The sequence below is a fragment of the Myotis nattereri genome, assembly GCF_964212035.1.
Source record: "Myotis nattereri genome assembly, chromosome: 16".
Taxonomy (NCBI): domain Eukaryota; kingdom Metazoa; phylum Chordata; class Mammalia; order Chiroptera; family Vespertilionidae; genus Myotis; species Myotis nattereri.
This window is the reverse complement of record NC_138091.1, coordinates 3322392-3340074: the sequence shown is the minus strand read 5'-3', so window position 1 is coordinate 3340074 and position 17683 is coordinate 3322392. Positions and strand designations below refer to the sequence as shown.

The 17683-nt window shown below is 63.2% G+C and overlaps 1 protein-coding gene across 4 annotated transcripts in view; it reads left to right on the top strand.

The window, feature by feature from the left end:
- The window catches only part of TOM1L2 (target of myb1 like 2 membrane trafficking protein), a 141889-nt gene extending 128432 nt beyond the window's left edge, over window positions 1–13457 (top strand). The window contains exons 13-17 of one of the 4 annotated variants that reach the window (XM_081110766.1): window positions 1171–1236; window positions 6450–6509; window positions 8617–8653; window positions 9592–9736; window positions 10507–13457. In XM_081110766.1, coding sequence (XP_080966892.1) covers window positions 1171–1236; window positions 6450–6509; window positions 8617–8653; window positions 9592–9736; window positions 10507–10552 — 354 coding nt within the window. In that variant the 3' untranslated portion in view covers window positions 10553–13457. Of the gene's footprint in view, window positions 1–1170; window positions 1237–2547; window positions 2579–6449; window positions 6510–8616; window positions 8654–9591; window positions 9737–10506 lie in introns of those variants that run through there. The other 3 variants (XM_081110767.1, XM_081110769.1, XM_081110768.1) reach the window with 3 other exon arrangements.
- The last annotated feature ends 4226 nt before the right edge of the window (window positions 13458–17683 follow it).

Sequence of the window (17683 nt, the reverse complement as noted above, 5' to 3'; positions counted from 1 at the left end):
CCACATGAGGTGCCCCTCCTCCCCGCCCTCCCTGGCCTGGCCTGCAGCCCTGTCCCTGACCCGGTTTGCTTCCCACTCTGTCTCCAGGGCCTGCCCTGTCCATGGCAACCTGTGCCCCACCACACCTTTGCCATTATCAATGCCCACGCCTGGGTCTGAGCTTCGGACATGTGGCCAGCTTCCCACCCTTCACCCTTTGGGTGTGTGGCTTGGCCAGCCTCAGCTTTCAAAGGGCTTGCTGAGTCCAGCGTGTCTCCACGTGGTTGTGGCAGGCTGCTCTCTCTTCATGCTGACTGCTCGATGGGCGATGCGAGGAGCAGGGTTCCTGTTAGCTCTGCATGTATGTGTGTGTGTGTGTGTGTGTCCGTGTGTCTGTCTATCTCTGTATGTGTCTGTGTGTGTGTCTGTCTCTGTGTGTCTGTGTGTCTATATATCTTTGTGTGTGTGTTTATCTCTGTGTGTGTCTGTATATCTGTGTCTGTGTGTTTGCATACCTGTGTGTGTGTGTGTGTGTGTGTGTCTGTGTGTTTTCATGCCTGTGTGTGTGTCTTTGTATCTTTGTCCCCACACACTGGCTCACGTGCACCTGCAGGCCAGGGCTTCAGGTCGTGTTCACACACTAACCCACACTGTCAGGAAAGGAACACTGGGTCAAGGGAGAAATGAATGCAGTAGGGAGGGGAAGGTGGATAGCCACGCCTCCACGTGCAACCAAATCAGTTGTCTTGCTTGTAAAAAAGGTAACATACCCAAACTTAGAGTTTAAGGGTTTGGGAAGTGAACATACAGGTAACTGAGAAAGAGGAAAAGAGGAAGAAAAAGCCAAGATAAGTTAGAAAAAAGTAGGAATGATTTGTAAAGGCTGGTTCTTCTGTAAGCCGCCCCTTGCCGCCTGGGAGCCCTCCCTGGGAGCAGCCGCTCCGGGCGGTCTGTGGCTCCTGGAGGCCGCCCGGTGCCCGGGAAAGGCGACACAGGGGGCCCTGGAGGGCTTGCTTACTTTACTAACCTCTTCACAGGTAGGTAGGGGGCGTGGTGGGGAGGCCCCTGGGCCAGGGCTGACATGACACATGATCACTCGAGCGGCCTCTGTCCCGTGGGATGTGCTGTTGCTTCTTGGTTATGGGTCTCGCTGTGACTTTTCTTTCTGGGACTTTCCTGTCCTCCGTCCAGGAGAGAGTTAAAGGTGGGGACGCTGACCTGGAGCCCATAGACAGCTGGCTCGTGACCCAAGGAATGGTGAGCGGCCACTAGCTGAGCAGAGCGCCGTGCCCCCCAGCGCTTACCTATGTCCCCGCTGAGCCCTGTGAGTCAGCACAGGCCACTCTCCCCTTCCAGCTGGGTGCCAAAGCGTCTCCTGAAGCACAGACCCAGCCTCCTCTGGTTTCTGCTGAGGTCCCGGCCCGGGCCTTTGGGGTCTGGAGCGTCTCCGGGGGCGGGCCCTTCCCTCCTTTTACTGTCTCTGGGGCGCTCAGCAGTATTCCCTCTCCAGGGTGAGTGGTCACTGGCTTTTGCTTCTAAGAGAACAGACTCCAAGCCTCTGACCAGCTGGTAAAGCCCCAGCCTGTGAGGGCAGCGCTAGGCGCTGGCTCCGCTGTGCTCCATAGGGTCAGGGGTTGTGCCCACTGCGCCCCAGAGGCTCTGCAGCCTCTGACAGACACACACACGGAGCAGGACAGAAGAAGCAAGGCCGGCCGGGGTTAGCGTCACACATGCAGTTGGGGCTCAGACAGTAAAGCCTTTCTGCACAGGACTGGGGTGGGGCTCGTGCCTCGCCTGGCCAGGTGGGTCTCTCTTCCCTCCCCTGACCGGGTGGCCCTGCGCCTGGTGTGTGGAGAAGGTGACCTCGTCCTGGCTGCTTGTCCTGCTGGGAATGACCATTCACCTTGGGAAGCCACAGCCCTCAACAGATCTGCACCCGCACGCCGAGCAGGCAGGCGGGGTCCTGGGCCTCTCCCTGCAGCTGGAGGCGCAGCACCGGTGCACACAGGGAAGGCTATAACTGGCCTGGGGCCGTGCCAGGCTGTGGCCAGGGGCGGGTGTTGAGGCAGGGCAGCACGCGAGGGTGTCTGCCTGCCACCTGGCTGGAGCAGGCGACCCTGCACGCCATGCTCAGGTGGGGCCCAGCCCTCTCCTCGCTCTGTTTCTGCAGACCTCACAGCCCATCTTAGAGAGAGGGGCTGCCTGAGCCCCTCATTTGCTTCTTCAGGGGCAGGCTGGGGCCCTGGCTCACGTGTGGGTGGCTGTAGAGCAGGACCCCTGGAGACCATGTCCACTCCGTTGTCCAAATCGGAAGGATCCAGGCATGTGTCCTTGTGCCTTTAACCCTGCCAGGAAAAGGACACTGCCCCCAAAAGTCGCCCTGAGCATGGCCTTGGCAGCTGGTGGTGGTGCCTGCCTCTGCCACACAGGCCGTCGCAGCCACCCTATCCCCTCCCAGAGCTCCGTCCCCGGAAGCAAGCCCAGCTAACAGCTAACGGCCTCCCCTGCCTGCCTGCAGTGTTTTCCTTTAAACGACGCACATTAACTGCTTTGCCTTACTTCCCGTAGTGCAGCGCCCTGAGTCTGCCTACACTCCCAGGTACAGATTCTTCACTTGGAAGCTTTTTGTGCTGCTGAGTGCGACCAAAGGCTCTGAGGCCACTCCTCACGGCGGGTGCGGGGAGCCCATCGGGAGGAGGTCTCACTTCTCGGCAAAGAGCACAGCTGGGCTGCAGAACTGTGCCTGTTGCATGGGAAGTCAGACAGTTGCTCCCCTGTGGGCTGGGGCTGTGGGGGGCAGACCCTGGCTCCTGGGGCTTCAGCACCAAAGTCAGCCACCCCAGGCTCATCAGCAGTTGAAGAAAACCCTGAGAACGCGCGTGCTGTCCCCCCAGCCTGTGACCCGAGAGGAGTCCCCCGCACGCTGGGCAGCCAGCAGCTCTCTGCTGTGAGTGTCTGTCACGAGAACAGAAGGAGGTTAGTCAGAAGGTCTGTTGCTGCCAAAGCCCAGTTTTGAGGGGCGGGGGGCCTACTCAGGCCCACAGGACCCCAGGCACAGCCAGCCCGACGTCCCAAGAGCACTGAGCCCAGGACAGCCTCTTCCCGGTGCACAGGCCCCCACTGCTCCCTCAGCAGAGCTGCCTGCCTGCAGCCAGGTGGGCCCGCGGGCAGCAGATCGCCCACCACCTCTGCGGCCAGGATGTGCCACTGGCACCCGCCTGCCAGTTTCTGTTGGGTTCCGAGGACAGGCCATTGCCTCTGCCAAGCCAGCCTGGCCGCCTGTCCTCGGTGGGGTCAGCTCTAGCCCTGGTCTTTATTGGAGGGTGCTGCCCAAGTAACTTCTTTTATCTTTCTCTCTTCACGTCTCTTTTCCCCTTTCTGTCTACCTCCTCCAACTCACACTCTTCTTCCAACCCCTTGGGCCAGCCTTTGACTAGATAATTCCCCAAGAAGATGCTAAACCACGGCAGGACAGAGCCCCAGTCCCAGGGCTCAGCTGGGCCAGCCCTGGCCTCTCGCCCTTCCGTCAGCCTGGGCGGAGCTCCGCGTCCTCCCTCAGCTCCAGGCCCTGGTGTAGAGCAGGCACAGGCTTCGTCAGAGGCAGCACCCACGGTATTAGAAGGGACGTCACCATGTGATACTCAAGGTGCTGATTTAAGGGGTTTTGTCCAACCAGAGCAAGTGAACCTCTACTTTTATATACGCGGGGCTGCTGACCCGCACCCCCTGGAGGCCAAGTGCCTTCATACTGAGGAGCCAGCGCCAGTCATTACTGACGTCCCTGGGTTTCTTTCTGTCTGTTTTAACAACTGATAGTTTATTGAAAAGGTCGATTTATGCATCTGTAGTGATGACTTCAACCCTGACTCCTGCTCAGTGCGGGCAGAAGCGATCTGCTCAGCCTCGGAGGCCGCGCAAGTCGGCGAGCCGCCTGAGGGTCCTCGTGGGAGCCTCCTGGCACCTCCCCAGGGAGCTTTCCCCGCGGCGACCCCAGAGCTGCTGGGCGTCCGCACTGGCTTCCCCTGGACATTCTCTTCCTTTGCGCCTCCGGTCAGGCCCGCGCGTGCCTCTCCAGAGACTTGGCGCCGCCGTCAGAGTGAGTCCAGCCGGGTGAGGCGGCGCCTCTGGTCCCGGGCCCACCGGTACCTCTGAAGGCCGCAGCTGCGCGGCTTCCGGACAGCTCCTCAGGGGCCATCCCTGGGCTTCAGAATTCCAAAACCGACACGCCACCTGGCAGTTAAGGGTTCGGAATCGTGAGCTCAGCCTGTTTCACAGAGGAGGACACTGAGGCTAGAACCCTCCGGGCCCCGGCCTCTCCAGGCAAGCACGGGGCTCCTTAGGGAAGCGGAGGGTCTGCAGCAGTGAGCTGGGCGCCCCCCCTTCCCCGTGCCCAGGGCGCCTCAGCCCGGGCCTCGCCTGGAGGCCGCCTCTCCATAGCACCGCGCAATGGAGGCGTCGGGAGAGGGCAGGAGTGTTCCCGGGACCCAGCCTCGGGCTTTCGGGGTGGCACGTCTCCTGTCAGTGTTTTCTGAGCATGCTCGTTCTCAGGGACCATCCTCAAAGAAGAAAACCGGGAGCGTGACGCCCAGCCCGAGGGACTTGCTTTTGAACAGTAACAGTGATTTCATTAGAAGCTCAATCGAACGGTGTAAGGCCCCGATCGCCTCAGTGGCTTTTCGGGTTTCTGCGCCACGTTGGAAAGCGTGCCCGTGGAGCCGGCCTCACTCCCGCAGCTGTGGCCGGGGTTCCTTGCGAAGAAATGGCTGACTTTTCAAGTGTTAGTCCTGGGCACCTGGTGGCACATCTTCCCGGGGCCTGGCCTTCCACCGGAGGAGCGCCAAGATGAGAGAAGTCGCTTTGTCAGGGAAGCACGTCAGGGCGGAGCCCTCTGCAGGCTGCGGGATCGCAGCTCATGCCGCCTGTGCTTTGGGGGGCGGGGGTGCCTGCAGCCTTGGGCACAGGGCCCTCGAGGGAGAGCACATGTCCTTTGTCCCTAGGAGTCATTTCAGGATGATTTGAACTTGGTATTTTTTCATTCCAACATTCTTAAGGCCTCAGTAAGTCAAAGAATAAAATGAAAATGGCGAGTCTTCCTCATCTGATCAAGGTTGGCCGGAGCCTGTATGGAAGTGTGCGTGCGCTGCCCACGCCGGGCCTGTGGCTCAGCAGAGCGAGCGTCTCCGCTCGCTGAGGAGTGTGTGCAGGACCCGGCCAAGTCAGACCCCCGCTCCGCGGCTTCAGCCCCTCGCCCACCCCGCCCGGAGGCGGGCTTCTGCCCTGGGCGTGGCTTGTCACATGGGGCAGGTTTGGCGATAGGGGCTTCGTGCTCGTTAGTTGAGTTCATGTCATTGTGTAAATTTGGCAACTGCTGAGCTGTCCTCTTACTGCTCATTTTAACGTTATTCTTAGCCTAGATTGTGACATGGGGGCGAAGCCAGCTGTAGACTCAGTGCTGCAGTTTTCCTAGAAGCAGTGGGCTTGTGAGCGAGCCTCTGGGAGGTACTAGTGGGGAAGGCAGGTCCGTGAACTCGGTCGTCTAGGCTGGGCGCCCACGTTTCATTAACGCAGCCTCTAGGGGGCAAGGCTACCGTTACCTGCTCGGGATGCTCTAGCTGGCAGCCCCTTAAGTCGCTGTAGCCAGGTGTGTTTTTCAGAACCCAGCCCCCGAGGCCTTGGGCTGGTGGCCCTGAGTGGACACTGCACAGGCACCCAGGAGGTGCGTCGTTTGCTCAGGGGCCCGGGTGTGTCCCCCGCCACCACTCCCCAGACCTCAGTGACCTCTCTGACAGGGAGTGCGCCAACCCTGGGAAGCTGGAGGAAGGGTGGGGCCGAGGGAAGCGCCGCATTCAGGCCTAGTGGTCTCTAAAGACACACAGGGGACTAAAGCCCATGGCCCTTCGGTCCTCAAAGCCTCTGCTCCGGTTTCTGTTGGTGGTGGAAGGTGCCTGCCTCCTACAGGCCGCCCGCCCGGGGCTCCCTCCCCTAGGATGTGCCCACACAGCGTGAGACACCCGGGGCTCCCAGGGCAGCTGCAGCGCTGACTGGCACTGCCCCTGCTCGGGACAGACTGCCGTTAGGCCTCCCCAGCGCACCGGGCCCGTGGTGGCTCCTCGAGCAGACAGTGCTCCTCCAGTTGTCATATCCGAGGAGTTCAAAGTCAGCCTGCAGGGCAGCGCGCCTGAGACTAGCGGGTGCTTTGAGCCTGACCGAGGCCACGTCATGAGGCCTGGCACCACAGTCAAAGAGTTCTCCATGTCAGGGACGTACTGCCCCCCCCCACCCCCGCTCTTAGACCTGCTCCTCACTGCTTCCCCGCCTGCCTTGCACGGCTGCCTCGCTGCCCACGCCTGCTGCGCTGGTGGGTTTTCTTTGCTGTGCGTGGGGGGTCGTTGGGGTGTTGATGACTTACTTTGGTGTTCTTCTCCCCTCCCTGGCTGTGCGGCTGCTGCCCACTGCTTGCCGCTCCATAGATCCCCGTTGCGCAGCCCTCTGTCATGGACGACATTGAGGTGTGGCTCAGGACCGACCTGGTGAGACTCCACTTTTCTCTTTCAAGTGTGGGGTGTGGCAAAGACAGGCCCAGGGGCAACCCCAGGGGCTGCTCTGGAGGCAGGGGGCGGGGGGAGGAGGGAAGAGGGGCAGGGGTGGCTCCTGCCACCACCAGAGCCTCACAGCTGGCATGTCCTCCACTCCTGTGGCCTCGGCCGCGGCCCTGGCAGAGCTGGCCCTCAGCTGGCCCCCGCTGGCTCCAAAACACCCCTGCGCTCTCCCCAGATACTTTTCGTTCAGGTTTGTGCGCTTGAGTTCTGCTTTTTTATTTTCTGCTTGTTTTTTTTTTTGTGGGATTTTCTGTTTTTGAGGGTTTGTTTTTTGGTTTTCATTTCTTTTAATTGTGACATATACACACAGATGAATGGGGTGTTTTTGTTTGTTTTTTGTTGTTTTTTTAAACCTCACCCAAGGGTACTTTTTCCATTGATTTTTAAAGAGTGGGAGGGAGGGAGAGAGGAAGATTGAGAGAGAGCATCACTGTGAGAGAGACAAATTGATCAATCGCCTCCGGCGTGAGCCCTGTCCTGGGCCGATCTATCCTGCAACCCAGGTACATGCCCTTGACCAGGAATCAGTGCACGGGGCAGTGCTCTAACCACTGAGCACACAAGCCAGGGCTCTTTTCATTTTAAATCCACTGTCACCCTGGCTGGTGGGTCTCAGTTGGTTGGAGCATCCTCCCAAGCACCGAAGAGTTGCTGGTTCAATTCCCAGTCAGAGCACATGCCTAGGTTACAGGTTCAATCCCCAGAGGGGGTGCATATGAGAAACAACCAATCGATGTTTCTCTCTCTCTCTCCCCTCCCCTCTCTCTAAAATCAATAAAACAGATCCTCAGGTGAGGATTTAAAAAAGAAAAATGCACTGTTGCCTCCCTGCTCTAGTATCTTCTGGTGTCTTGCACCCAAGAGAACACCTGCCCCGGAGACCGTGTCTTTGTCCCAGAGACAGGGCAGGACGATGAGGATGCGCACCTGCCCGTGCGGCCAGTCCCGAGGAAGGAGGCCTCGCCCGCCCGGCCCTCCCCACAGAGCGCTTGCACTCTCCGCAGCCTCTGGGAGGCGGGTGCAGGGTGTTGGCGGACCGATGCAGAAACGTTCTGTGGCAGGGACCTGGCTGCCCAAGCCATGGGCGGGGCTGGCTGGGTCCTTTCCCAGACCTGGAGGCACCTCATCTCATGCTCCCAGCCATCTCCATGCCGGGGCCTTGGTCGCCCGCTGGCTGCAGGCCATGGTGTGGTCCCTCCCACGGGGATGGAGACCTGAGACAGGGCTTCCCATGCGCCGGGTCACCTCCCTGGAGGCCAGGTGTCCCAAAGACACTCCGCCGCCCAGGTGCCTTGCCACGGAGGAAGAAAATGCCTCATCATATCTACCCCAGGGAACGCCCAGAAAAGAAATAGCTTCTCTCCCAGAAGCCCTCAGCTCACAGGGGGACCAGGGCCGGAGGGGTGCTCTCCAACAGAACTGCAGGCAGGGCAGCGGCAGAGCCAGAGGCGTCTCCCGCCATCCGTTCGCCCTCCACTCCCCGCCAGCTCTCCTCTCCTCCGTTCTGTCTGCGTAGTGAGTGAGTTCCAAGTGGCCGCCATGTTCTCCAAACGGAAGCAAGTCTGACCCACTCTCATTGTTAAGAGGTCACAGCTCCAAGGTGGTGGGGTGCAGGCCGTGGCTTCATGGCTCTGCCGCTTCCCGCCCTCATGTGGCCCCATGGACAGCAGCTTCCCAGAGCCCTGAGCTGCGTGGAGAGCCGCTGAGGGTCCCGGCGCCTGGGGACAAAGGCCTTCCTGGGCCTGCACGCACGCACGCAGTGCGGCCCCGAGAGCCAGCTTGCACCTTTTTCTGGATTTTTCTTTTGGGCCCTACTGAAGGGTCAAAACCTAGAACCTACTCAAGTGGTTCATGTTTTTGCTTTTTAAAAACAAGGTTTCTGCTTCTCCTTGAAGATGAGCAGCACTTTGCTGTCACAGAACCCTGGGGACAGGAAGTTGGAAGCGTTGCTGGGACAGTGGGGGCAGTGGGAGGGACGGCGGGGTGGCAGCGGGAGACGGGCCTGCTGGGGCTGACCTGTGCTCTGCTCCTCCCGCAGAAGGGCGACGACCTGGAGGAGGGCGTCACGAGCGAAGGTACGGCCTGGCCAGCTGCTTGGCCGCTTACCCCCCGGGGCCGGGGTGCACAGGGCCTGCACCCCACCACCTTGGAGCCTTCACTCTGGAGCACTTCCTGGTGCCTGGCCTAGGCCGGGCCTCTGGGAGCGGAGCTTCTTGTCTCTTCATCCAGACCTCGTGCTGATGGGGGACGTCAGAGCCGTCCCAGCCAGCATGGCGCCCACCCGTCACGCTCAGCCCGCAGAGGCAGCACAGGGCACGTGGGCCTGGTGCCCATGGCCTCCCTTCTGGGGGCAGTGACACGGGTCCTGTGGGGAAGTTCCCAGCACGTCCCCCTCCCCTCCTCCTGTCCCCCTCCCCTCCCCCTCTCCCCCTCCCCTCCTCCTGTTCCCCTCTCCCTGTCCCCCTCCCCTCCCCCTGTCCCCCTCCCCTGCCCCTGTCCCCCTCCCCTCCTCCTGTCCCCCTCCCCCTGTCCCCCTCCCCTGCCCCTGTCCCCCTCCCCCTGTCCCCCTCCCCTGCCCCTGTCCCCCTCCTCTCCCATCTTGCCTCCTGGACCTCCTGTTGGGCCCACCAGCCTTTCCCTGTGCTGCTCCCTCCCTCACGGCCCCCTGCTCAGACCTCTGTAGGCTTAGAGCCCTGCTCCTGGGGGTGGGAGGGGCGGGCCTGCCAGTTCTCAGTAGGACCGCCAGCCCCCTGCCCTGCCTCCAGGGCTGGTCTGGAGAGTGGGACAGTGGCAGCTGGGAGGGAGGAATCTGAATTGTCAGCCTCGCCCCGCCCCGCCCCTGCAGGGGAATCGGGGTTCCCAGGCAGCACAGCCCCCTGGCTCTGGCTGTGGGCCTGTCACTCTGCTCCCTCCCAGGCAGTGACCCAGGGGCACGAGTGAGTGGGCTCCGTGGTGCAGGCATAGCTGTTTGAGCCCCCACTAATCCTGGCTCCCGCCCTGGTTTTGTTTGCAGAGTTTGATAAATTCCTTGAAGAAAGGGCCAGAGCTGCTGAAATGGTTCCCAACCTGCCCTCGCCCCCAGCGGAGGCGCCCAGCCCAGCCGCCAACCCCTCCAGCCGGAGGAAGCCCACGCGCTCCGAGGACGCCCTCTTCGCCCTGTGAGCTGGTCTGTGGGTTGGCTCCCAGATGGCAGGTCACCTGTCTCCCCCCATCCAGGCACCGGCCACTCCTCCCGTCCCCAGCCCCACTCGGTCCTCAGTCCTGCGCTGCTGTCTCCATGGAAATGCCACTGTGTTTGCTCCCAGGCCTCCCATTAGTCAGGACGGCCTCTCTGGGAGGTGGGGCAGCTGCAGCCAGCGGGTCCCTAACCGCCCCCCACGCTCCCCCGACAGGTTCCCCCACTGTCTCCTCCCGGGGGGCCAGCCTCGGGACAGTCAGTGCCCTGGGACTGGCTCCTGAGCAGACCCTGGGGCTGTCTCTCCTCCGGTCGCTTTCATCACTCAGCAGCGAGCCTAGACCAAGGCGCCCACACGGCCCACACTCTGCTGGCCGGGGGCGCCAAGGGTATGGGGAGGGCAGCCCAGGCCACTGGACAGTGGGCACCGGCACCTGCTTAGCTCCTGTGGAATTGCACTCCGCTGCAGCCCCACTGTGTGCTTCCCTCATGCAGTGCCCGTCTGGGGGGTGGCACGGGAGGTGTCACTCTGCTAGCTTGGGCAGGTTTGTGGGCATGTGAGCATGCCATGCTTGGGGCTTTGGCCTGGCCTTGGCAGCCTCTGCCCTGCCTCCAGGCCCCCCTCCAGACAGCTGGGCCAGGCTTGCAGACCCAGAGCCTGCAGGGCCAGAGCAGCACTGAGGCTCCCGCTAGCTCCGGGCACCGCCCCAGCCTCTCCACAGGCTGTTCTGACATCCTGACCTTCCTCCCCAGACCCCAGCCACGACGTGTATTCTCTCCCAGCCAACCCAGCAGCTAACAGCCTGGGGCCGAGTCCTCGCTGGGTGTCTCCCGGCCCTGGGTGAGGCGCACAGAGCCTGACCCACGCCGGGCACGGAACTACGGCGCAGCAGCTCAGCGCCGCCTGTGACCTCGGGGCACAGGTCAGTGTCCGGGCGCACTGCCCAGGTGCTGGGGTCAGACAGGGCCAGGCCTCTATGTGTCCCCATCCCAGGGCGCAGCCTTTCCCGCCCGGGCTGCAGGGGGAGACGTGCTGCAGGCTCGGACCAGCCCGGGCCACGCTGAACACCCACAGGACCCTTCCTGGTGAGAAGCGAGGCGTGCCCCCCAGAGCCCATGCCCAGTGTGGCGCCGCTGCAGCCTCCTCCAGAAAGAAGGCTTTGGGGCCAGGCCGGGGCCGTCTGGCAGGACCAGCAGGGGACACCCAGGAAGCACTGGGAGCTTGGCCGCAGCTTCCAGCCCTGCATCTCTGGCTGCACTCACCCCTGCACCCGGCGGTGGCACGCAGCTCTCCTTGTCCTGAGGGAGCGCTCCGAGGCCAGCCTGGTGGCAGTGGTGCCCAGCAGCCCCGCTGCGTCCTGGCCTGAGCCGGGGCCTCGGGGCCACTCCTGCAGGAGCCACAGCACCACCGCGTCCTCGGAGCAGAGCCAGCCTCCTGTCTTGCTGAGGGGCTGAGGGAGAGGAGGCTGCCGGCGAGGGGAGCGGAAGCACGCACCTGCCTTGGGAGGCGCAGCCCTCACACCGCGGGCCAGAGCGCCCCCTGCAACGGGCAGCAGGTGGTGGGCTCCCGTGGGCAACAGGAAGGTGCTGGCCCAACAGAGCAGTCACCAGCCCCAGCCTGGAGCCACCCCTCCCGCTCACACAGCATGTCCAGGGCCGCCTGCCTACCTCGAGGCTTCACAGGAAGCGGGAACAGGCCAGGCACCTCGAGGGGCTGCTCAGCCCTCCTGCGCCCTCGCAGCTTCTGGACCTCTTCCTGGGGACCACAGCCCTCAGGCCCCTGCTTGGGGCGGGGGGGGGGGCCCTGGGAGGAGGCTGGCGGGGCCCCCCAGAGAGGCAAGAGGACCCTCGCAGCCGCCAGCCCCGCCAGGTCAGAGGTCAGACACTATGGCTCAGTTACACTAAGTTATTCCTGGGAGTCCTTGTCAACACTAATTATACCTGGTTACAGGTTAAAATATTTATTTTGTCACAATGTTTCCCTGGGGTGTGTGGGACCTTTTCTGTGCTCCTTGTGCTGCGATGTGAAGACCAGCCGCTCCCCCGGCCTGCCTCCGGGCGGTGGGCAGCAGAGGGGCCAGCACAGCCTGCGGGACCCGTCAGGGCTCCGTGAAGGGCTGGTGCTGCCTGGGCCAGCCTCCCGCCTGTCAGCCTCAGTGTCGGCGAGGGGCTGCCTGTCCGAGGCCTGCCTGGGCTCGCTGCCCTGCCCGGCCCTTCCTCCCCCGGGGTCCCAGCCAGGGGCCCGGGGTGCGCGTGCTGTCACTCAGGTCCCCGGCTGGGAGGCCGGGGCAGGGCTCAGTCCACACTCCCGCTCCTCCTCTTCCTTCCTGCCGACACCCCCAGTTCGCCTCCACACACACAATGCTTCTCACTCAGTCCAGCCCCGCCTTCCGGAAGTTTCCAGGATGCTGTGGGCCCGCTAGGGAAAAGCGCCGCAGAGGGGCCGTGCTCTCCCCGGCCTCGGGCCACCCACCGTGAGCCTCGCCACCTCCCCAGCCGGCAGATGCCCAGTGCTGCCCGTCTCCCTGTAGCGCCGCCCTGGCCTCCGGGCGGTCCTAGGGAAAGGGACGGACATTAACGCCTACAGTTCGCGCTCATGTGTGAGGCTCGGGGTTGCGGGACCACAGGAAGAGGAGTGTGTGGTGTGGCCCTTCGTCCCAGGAGCCTGTGTCGGTCAGTGCCCAGCAGACTGGTCTGGAGGCGGGTCTTGCATGTAAACTACCCCCAATAAACAAACAGGTGGTTCCTGTGAACGCTGTGGAGTCGCCGTGACTCGGCACCGCAGGGCCTGCCGCCTGGTCCTAGGCAGGGCGTCCACAGGCGCGGGCGAGGGTGGAGCAGCCTGGCCCCCCGCCCCCCGCCTGGGATGGGGTGGTGGCGGCTGGAACCGCCTGCACAACCTGCCTGAGCGCTCTGGGCCGGCGGTGGCCCTGTCGCCCATCCCGTGTCAGGGAGCACTCATGCCCACCTGGAGCACTGACTGGAGCGAGCCGGCCTGAGCCGCCCCGGTTCCCTCCACTGGGCTCCCCAACCGGCCGGCCTCGCGCCTTCCACAGCGCAGTGCTGGGTGCCCTTGTAACGGCGTCATGGAGACGTTCACAGCGCACATTCACTCAACGTGGACAACTGGGGGCTTTCTAGTCTGTTCTCAGAGCTGCACCCGGTCACGCAGCCCGCGAGAGCACCGTCCTCACCCCCAGGGAGCCCTGCCCTCGCCTAGAGTGCTTCTCTCGGGTGCTGGGAGCTGGGTACCTGGACTTGCTGCCAGGAAGGGCCGCCTCCGAGAAGCAGGCCTCGGCCCGTGAGGGGATGCTGGAAGCCAGGGTGCTGCCCCTTCTCGGAGCGGCTCGGGGAGCTTTGCCTAGTCCAGCGGTTGGCAAACCGCGGCTCGCGAGCCACATGTGGCTCTTTGGCCCCTTGAGTGTGGCTCTTCCACAAAATACCACGTGCGGGCGCGCACGTACAATGCGATTGAAACTTCGTGGCCCGTGCGCAGAAGTCGGTTTTCGGAACGGAGACAGAAGAAACAAGTATACAAGACGAGTGTGGATGGGAGAATTGGAAGGGGTCGACCTCAGCGAACGTACCTCCATCAGATTGAGGACGTTTTTAGCAAAGGCCAGCTTAGGAGTCCCCTGATTAAGTTAATAACAATGTACCTACCTAGATAGTTTAAGTTTAAAAAATTTGGCTCTCAAAAGAAATTTCAATCGTTGTACTGTTGATATTTGGCTCGGTTGACTAATGGGTTTGCCGACCCCTGGCCCAGTCCCTTCTCCTCCCTGAGGTCTAGGATGGGCTCCAAGTGGGGGAGACCCATCAAACAGCAGGCAAACCTGGAGTCAACGCAGGGACGCCTGCTCACCCTCTCGTGCACGTGGAGATATGGAGGTCTGGCCCTGGCTGGTGGCTCAGTGGTTGGAGCATCGGGTTTAATTCCTGATCAAGGGCATGTACCTGAGTTTCAGGTTCTCTCCCACCCCCATCGGGGCGAGTGCAGGAGGCAACAAGCCGATGTGTCTCTCACATCCCCTGCCCTCCCTTCTACTCTAAACCTCCATGGAAAAGATATCCTCGGTGAGAACTAGGAGACGCGAGGCCAGGGACAGCCGCCACTGGCCAAGGCCGCACAGGGCCAGCAGCAGAGCCAGCGCTCAGGGCCAGGCTCCAGCCCGGCTGGCCCCGAGGAGTGGACGGAGAGATGCCATCTCCTGGCCCAGGATGCCCGCAGGGTCGGGGCGGGCAGCAGGGCGCTCAGGAGGGGGTGCCCTGCCTGCCGCAGGAGCAGGGGCTGTGATGGCGGCCACAGCAGGACAGCCAGGGCCTCTCTGGGCGCGAGGGAGCTGCAGAGGCCCTGGCTGTGATGGCCAGGCCGAGCCAGATGGGGGACCAAGGCCCCACACGGGGACAGGGGGGCCCGGGAAATGAGCCCACCATCCGCCCTGTGCGGGCCTGTGCGAGGCACTGTGGGCACCCAGAGAGGCCTGAGCTGTGTCCCGGGCCGGGGGAGGGGCTGAGACACCCCAGTGTCTTTGCCAGGACATCTGGTCCCCCTGTGCCTTCAGCCACGTGCCCAGAACTGTGGTGAGCCAGGCAGTGCTGTCTGCAGCCGCTCCCTTCCCAGAACCGATTGATCAAAAGACAGCTCCCTGTCTTTCCATGCTCAGAACCAAGGGCAGGCCTGGAGCCCCTCCTGGGGCGGGGGGCGGGGGGGGGGGGGCAGGGGCAGCCAGCCATGCCAGGGAGGAAATCACTCAACTCTGACCCAACTGACCAGGCTCTGGGGCCCTCACTAGCCCTGGTGGGACTGGCAAGATGCGTTTTCCCAGCAGGTTAACAGCCGCTCCTTAATAAGGGGAGGCCTGTGGGTGGGGTGAGGAAGCAAGGGGAGGCCTGGGGGTGGGGTGGGGAAGCAAGGGGAGGCCTGGGGGTGGGGTGGGGAAGGAAGGGGAGGCCTGGGGGGGGTTGGGTGGGGAAGCAAGGGGAGGCCTGGGGGTGGGGTGGGGAAGCAAGGGGAGGCCTGGGGGTGGGGTGGGGAAGGAAGGGGAGGCCTGGGGGGGGGGGGGTTGGGGAAGGAAGGGGAGGCCTGGGGGGGGGGGTTGGGGAAGGAAGGGGAGGCCTGGGGGGGGGGGGGTTGGGGAAGGAAGGGGAGGCCTGGGGGGGGTTGGGGAAGGAAGAGGAGGCGGGGGGGGGGGGTTGGAGAAGGGAGGGGATGCCTGGGGGGGAAGGGGAGGCCTGGGGGGGGGTGTTGGGGAAGGAAGGGGAGGCCTGGGGGGGGGTTGGGGGAGGAAGGGGAGGCCTGGGGGGGACCGTTGGGGAAGGAACGCTGGAGCAAAGTTAAGCAGTCAGGACCCCCCTTTAAGGTCAGAGGAGTGTGAGCCCAAGCTCCCCATGGATGTGGCACATTGGAACTAACTTTGTTTGTGGCAGAAAGAGGCGACTTGCTGGGAGGAATGTATTGGCAAATGTGACTGAAAAGTGGGAGCGTTCAGCTTCCGTACAGCCGGGCCCTGCGCTCGGCCCTGCGTCCTGCAGCCCCGCGGAGCCGACCGCCCTGGGCCAGGCTGCGCAGGGAGGATGAGAGCTGGGGAAGCGCCGAGAGTGGTCAGGGCCGCGTGGAGGCGGCACAGCCAGGACAGAGGCTCCCTCCGCCCTGTCTGCCTCCAGGAGCTCTTGGCGCTCCCAGGGCTGCTTTCCAGCCACGGCCTCCCCCCAAGGTCTGGGCGGGCAGCGGGGAGCCCCAGGACGCTGCCACGGCTCCTGGCTCCCTGCCTACTAGTCCCCCATGGAAGCACCTAGAAGGAGTCTTTTTACAGCCGCCTCTTTTCTAAAGAGGGTCTCTTTGAGTCCTGCGGGTGGGGGTGGAAGCAGAGGCCCTCCACCGGCATGGGGACCAGTCGTTCTAGTCTCTTCCCAGCCCCTGCCCAGGGGCCGCCCTCTGAGTGGGGCCCTCAGCACTGGGGTCAGTGAGATGATTCTAAACTCAGCGGACTCCTCCGTCTGGGGCTGTCTCCTCCGTACCCCGTGCCCACTCTGAGAGCCCCCTGCCGGTGCAGCCTCACTGTCGGTCCCTGATCTGAAGGGGAGCCTGGGGGGAGCCCAGGGCCTGCATTGCCGGATGGAGGGCTGGGTGTGAGACTCGGTGGAGGGCCTGTGGGACGCTCCAGCCTGGCTGGCCCGAAGGGCGCCGGTCAGGGAGTCCAGCCTTGCTCAGCAGCCCTGTTGTGAAAGAACAGCCAGAACCCAGCCTCTGTGAGACCTACAGGACCAGGTGTCGAATTCGACCCCGTTCACTCTCCCTGCCACCGACTTGACCCACCCCATCCTGTGACGTCCCTCAGTCTACCCCTGGCCTCTCCCCAAGCAGCCAGTCAGCCCCACGGGACAGACGTCTCTCCTCATTCGTCATGTCGGTGAGCCTCACGCCTCACCACACACAAGACTGGGGTCCAGCCAGCTCTTCGGGAGGGCCCACTGGCTGTGTTCTGATGGCTGAGACGCCGGAAGTAACCTGCCGGGTGTCTGGACTGAGGACACAGGCCATCTGGACCAGAGCCAGCCACATCTACAGCCACCGGTCCGATTCTGTTCAAATGGAAAAGGGAGGGAGGGGGTGCCAGGGCTCCGGCTGCCCTTGTGCTGCTCGGCCCCCGCGGCCATATCCCGGGCGGGTCTGGCTTAGCTCCTGCGGAAGCCAAGTATAAACAGGGCAGGCGGGTGGCGGGGCCCTCGGGGTGGAGAGGCGGCTCAGTAGCCGCCTAGGCAGTGCCAGGTGGCCAAGCCCAGCCTTCTTGTGCACTGCCTGCCCCTCCGCCTGAGTGGGCATGGCTTGGCACGAGTGACCTTGGCAGAAGCCCTGCCTGTGCTGGACACCTGCCCCCACTGGCCTGGGACCCACAGAAGATGCCTCTCACCCTGAGACGTGCAGGGAAGAGGGAAGAGGTGCCCCTATTGCACAGTTGGCAAAGCCAAGGTCATACAGGGGGGGCTGGGCTTTTGGACCACAGTCCCAAGGGCTGGAGGCCTTGGGGTGGAGGGTGGGGCCACTTGGGTCAGCCCTCCCCGAGTCTCCAGGACACCAGGACACACCTGGCGGCAATCCCGGCCAAATGTGGGGCCTGGAAGCCCTGCCAAGAAAGCAGGCCCGACTGGCCCCAGACCCTGCCAGCCGGCACCATGGCCCTCCCCGCCCCCAGGTCGCACAGGCGAAAAGCATGTGACCCAGGGCCTGGCTCCTAGGAGTTTCTCGCTGACGTCCCATGTCACCCCACTCCAGGCAGAGAGCCCATTGGCTGTGCCAGGGCTTCGGGGCGAGGCTTGTCTGGCTCTGTGCCCCAACTCCCCCTGGGTCTCCAGTGGCTGCCCTGCGCCAGCCCACTGGGTGACAAGCCAGCCCGCTCCTCAGGTTGCCAGACTCTGCCATGCTCATGGGCAACAGGGCTGTGGACTCCGGGCAGGCCGCGTCACCTCCCCGCCTCAGTCTCCACATCTGTGAACTGGGCCTCACAGCCCGCCCCTGCTAGAGGGTCAGTGTGGGCAAGCACTGTGGTCTCAGGCAGCCAGGACCAGCTGCCACCCTGCCTTCTAGGCACACAGGACAGAGGGGCCCCCCCATGGCTTGTGCCCGGCACCGGCACCTGTGTGAGTTCAGCTTCCCAGCCAAGAGGGGCCTGGGAGATGGTTTGGAGGCTCAGGCCCTGGGGACAGAGGCGGGGGGTGGGAGGGGGGAGCACCTCAAGGAGAAGCAGGTTCCCCTGAAGAACAGCAGTTGGCAGCCTGGCTTCCCCTCACCTGGTCACCTCAGGCTGTGGAGCTACTAGTAAGTTTTGTATCTTTGGTGGAAAATATAAATATTTAAATATTTCCCTGCCCGCCCTCCACATGTGTAAAGAAGCTTCCGTTTCAACTGGTGTTTCTGATCTGGGCTTCA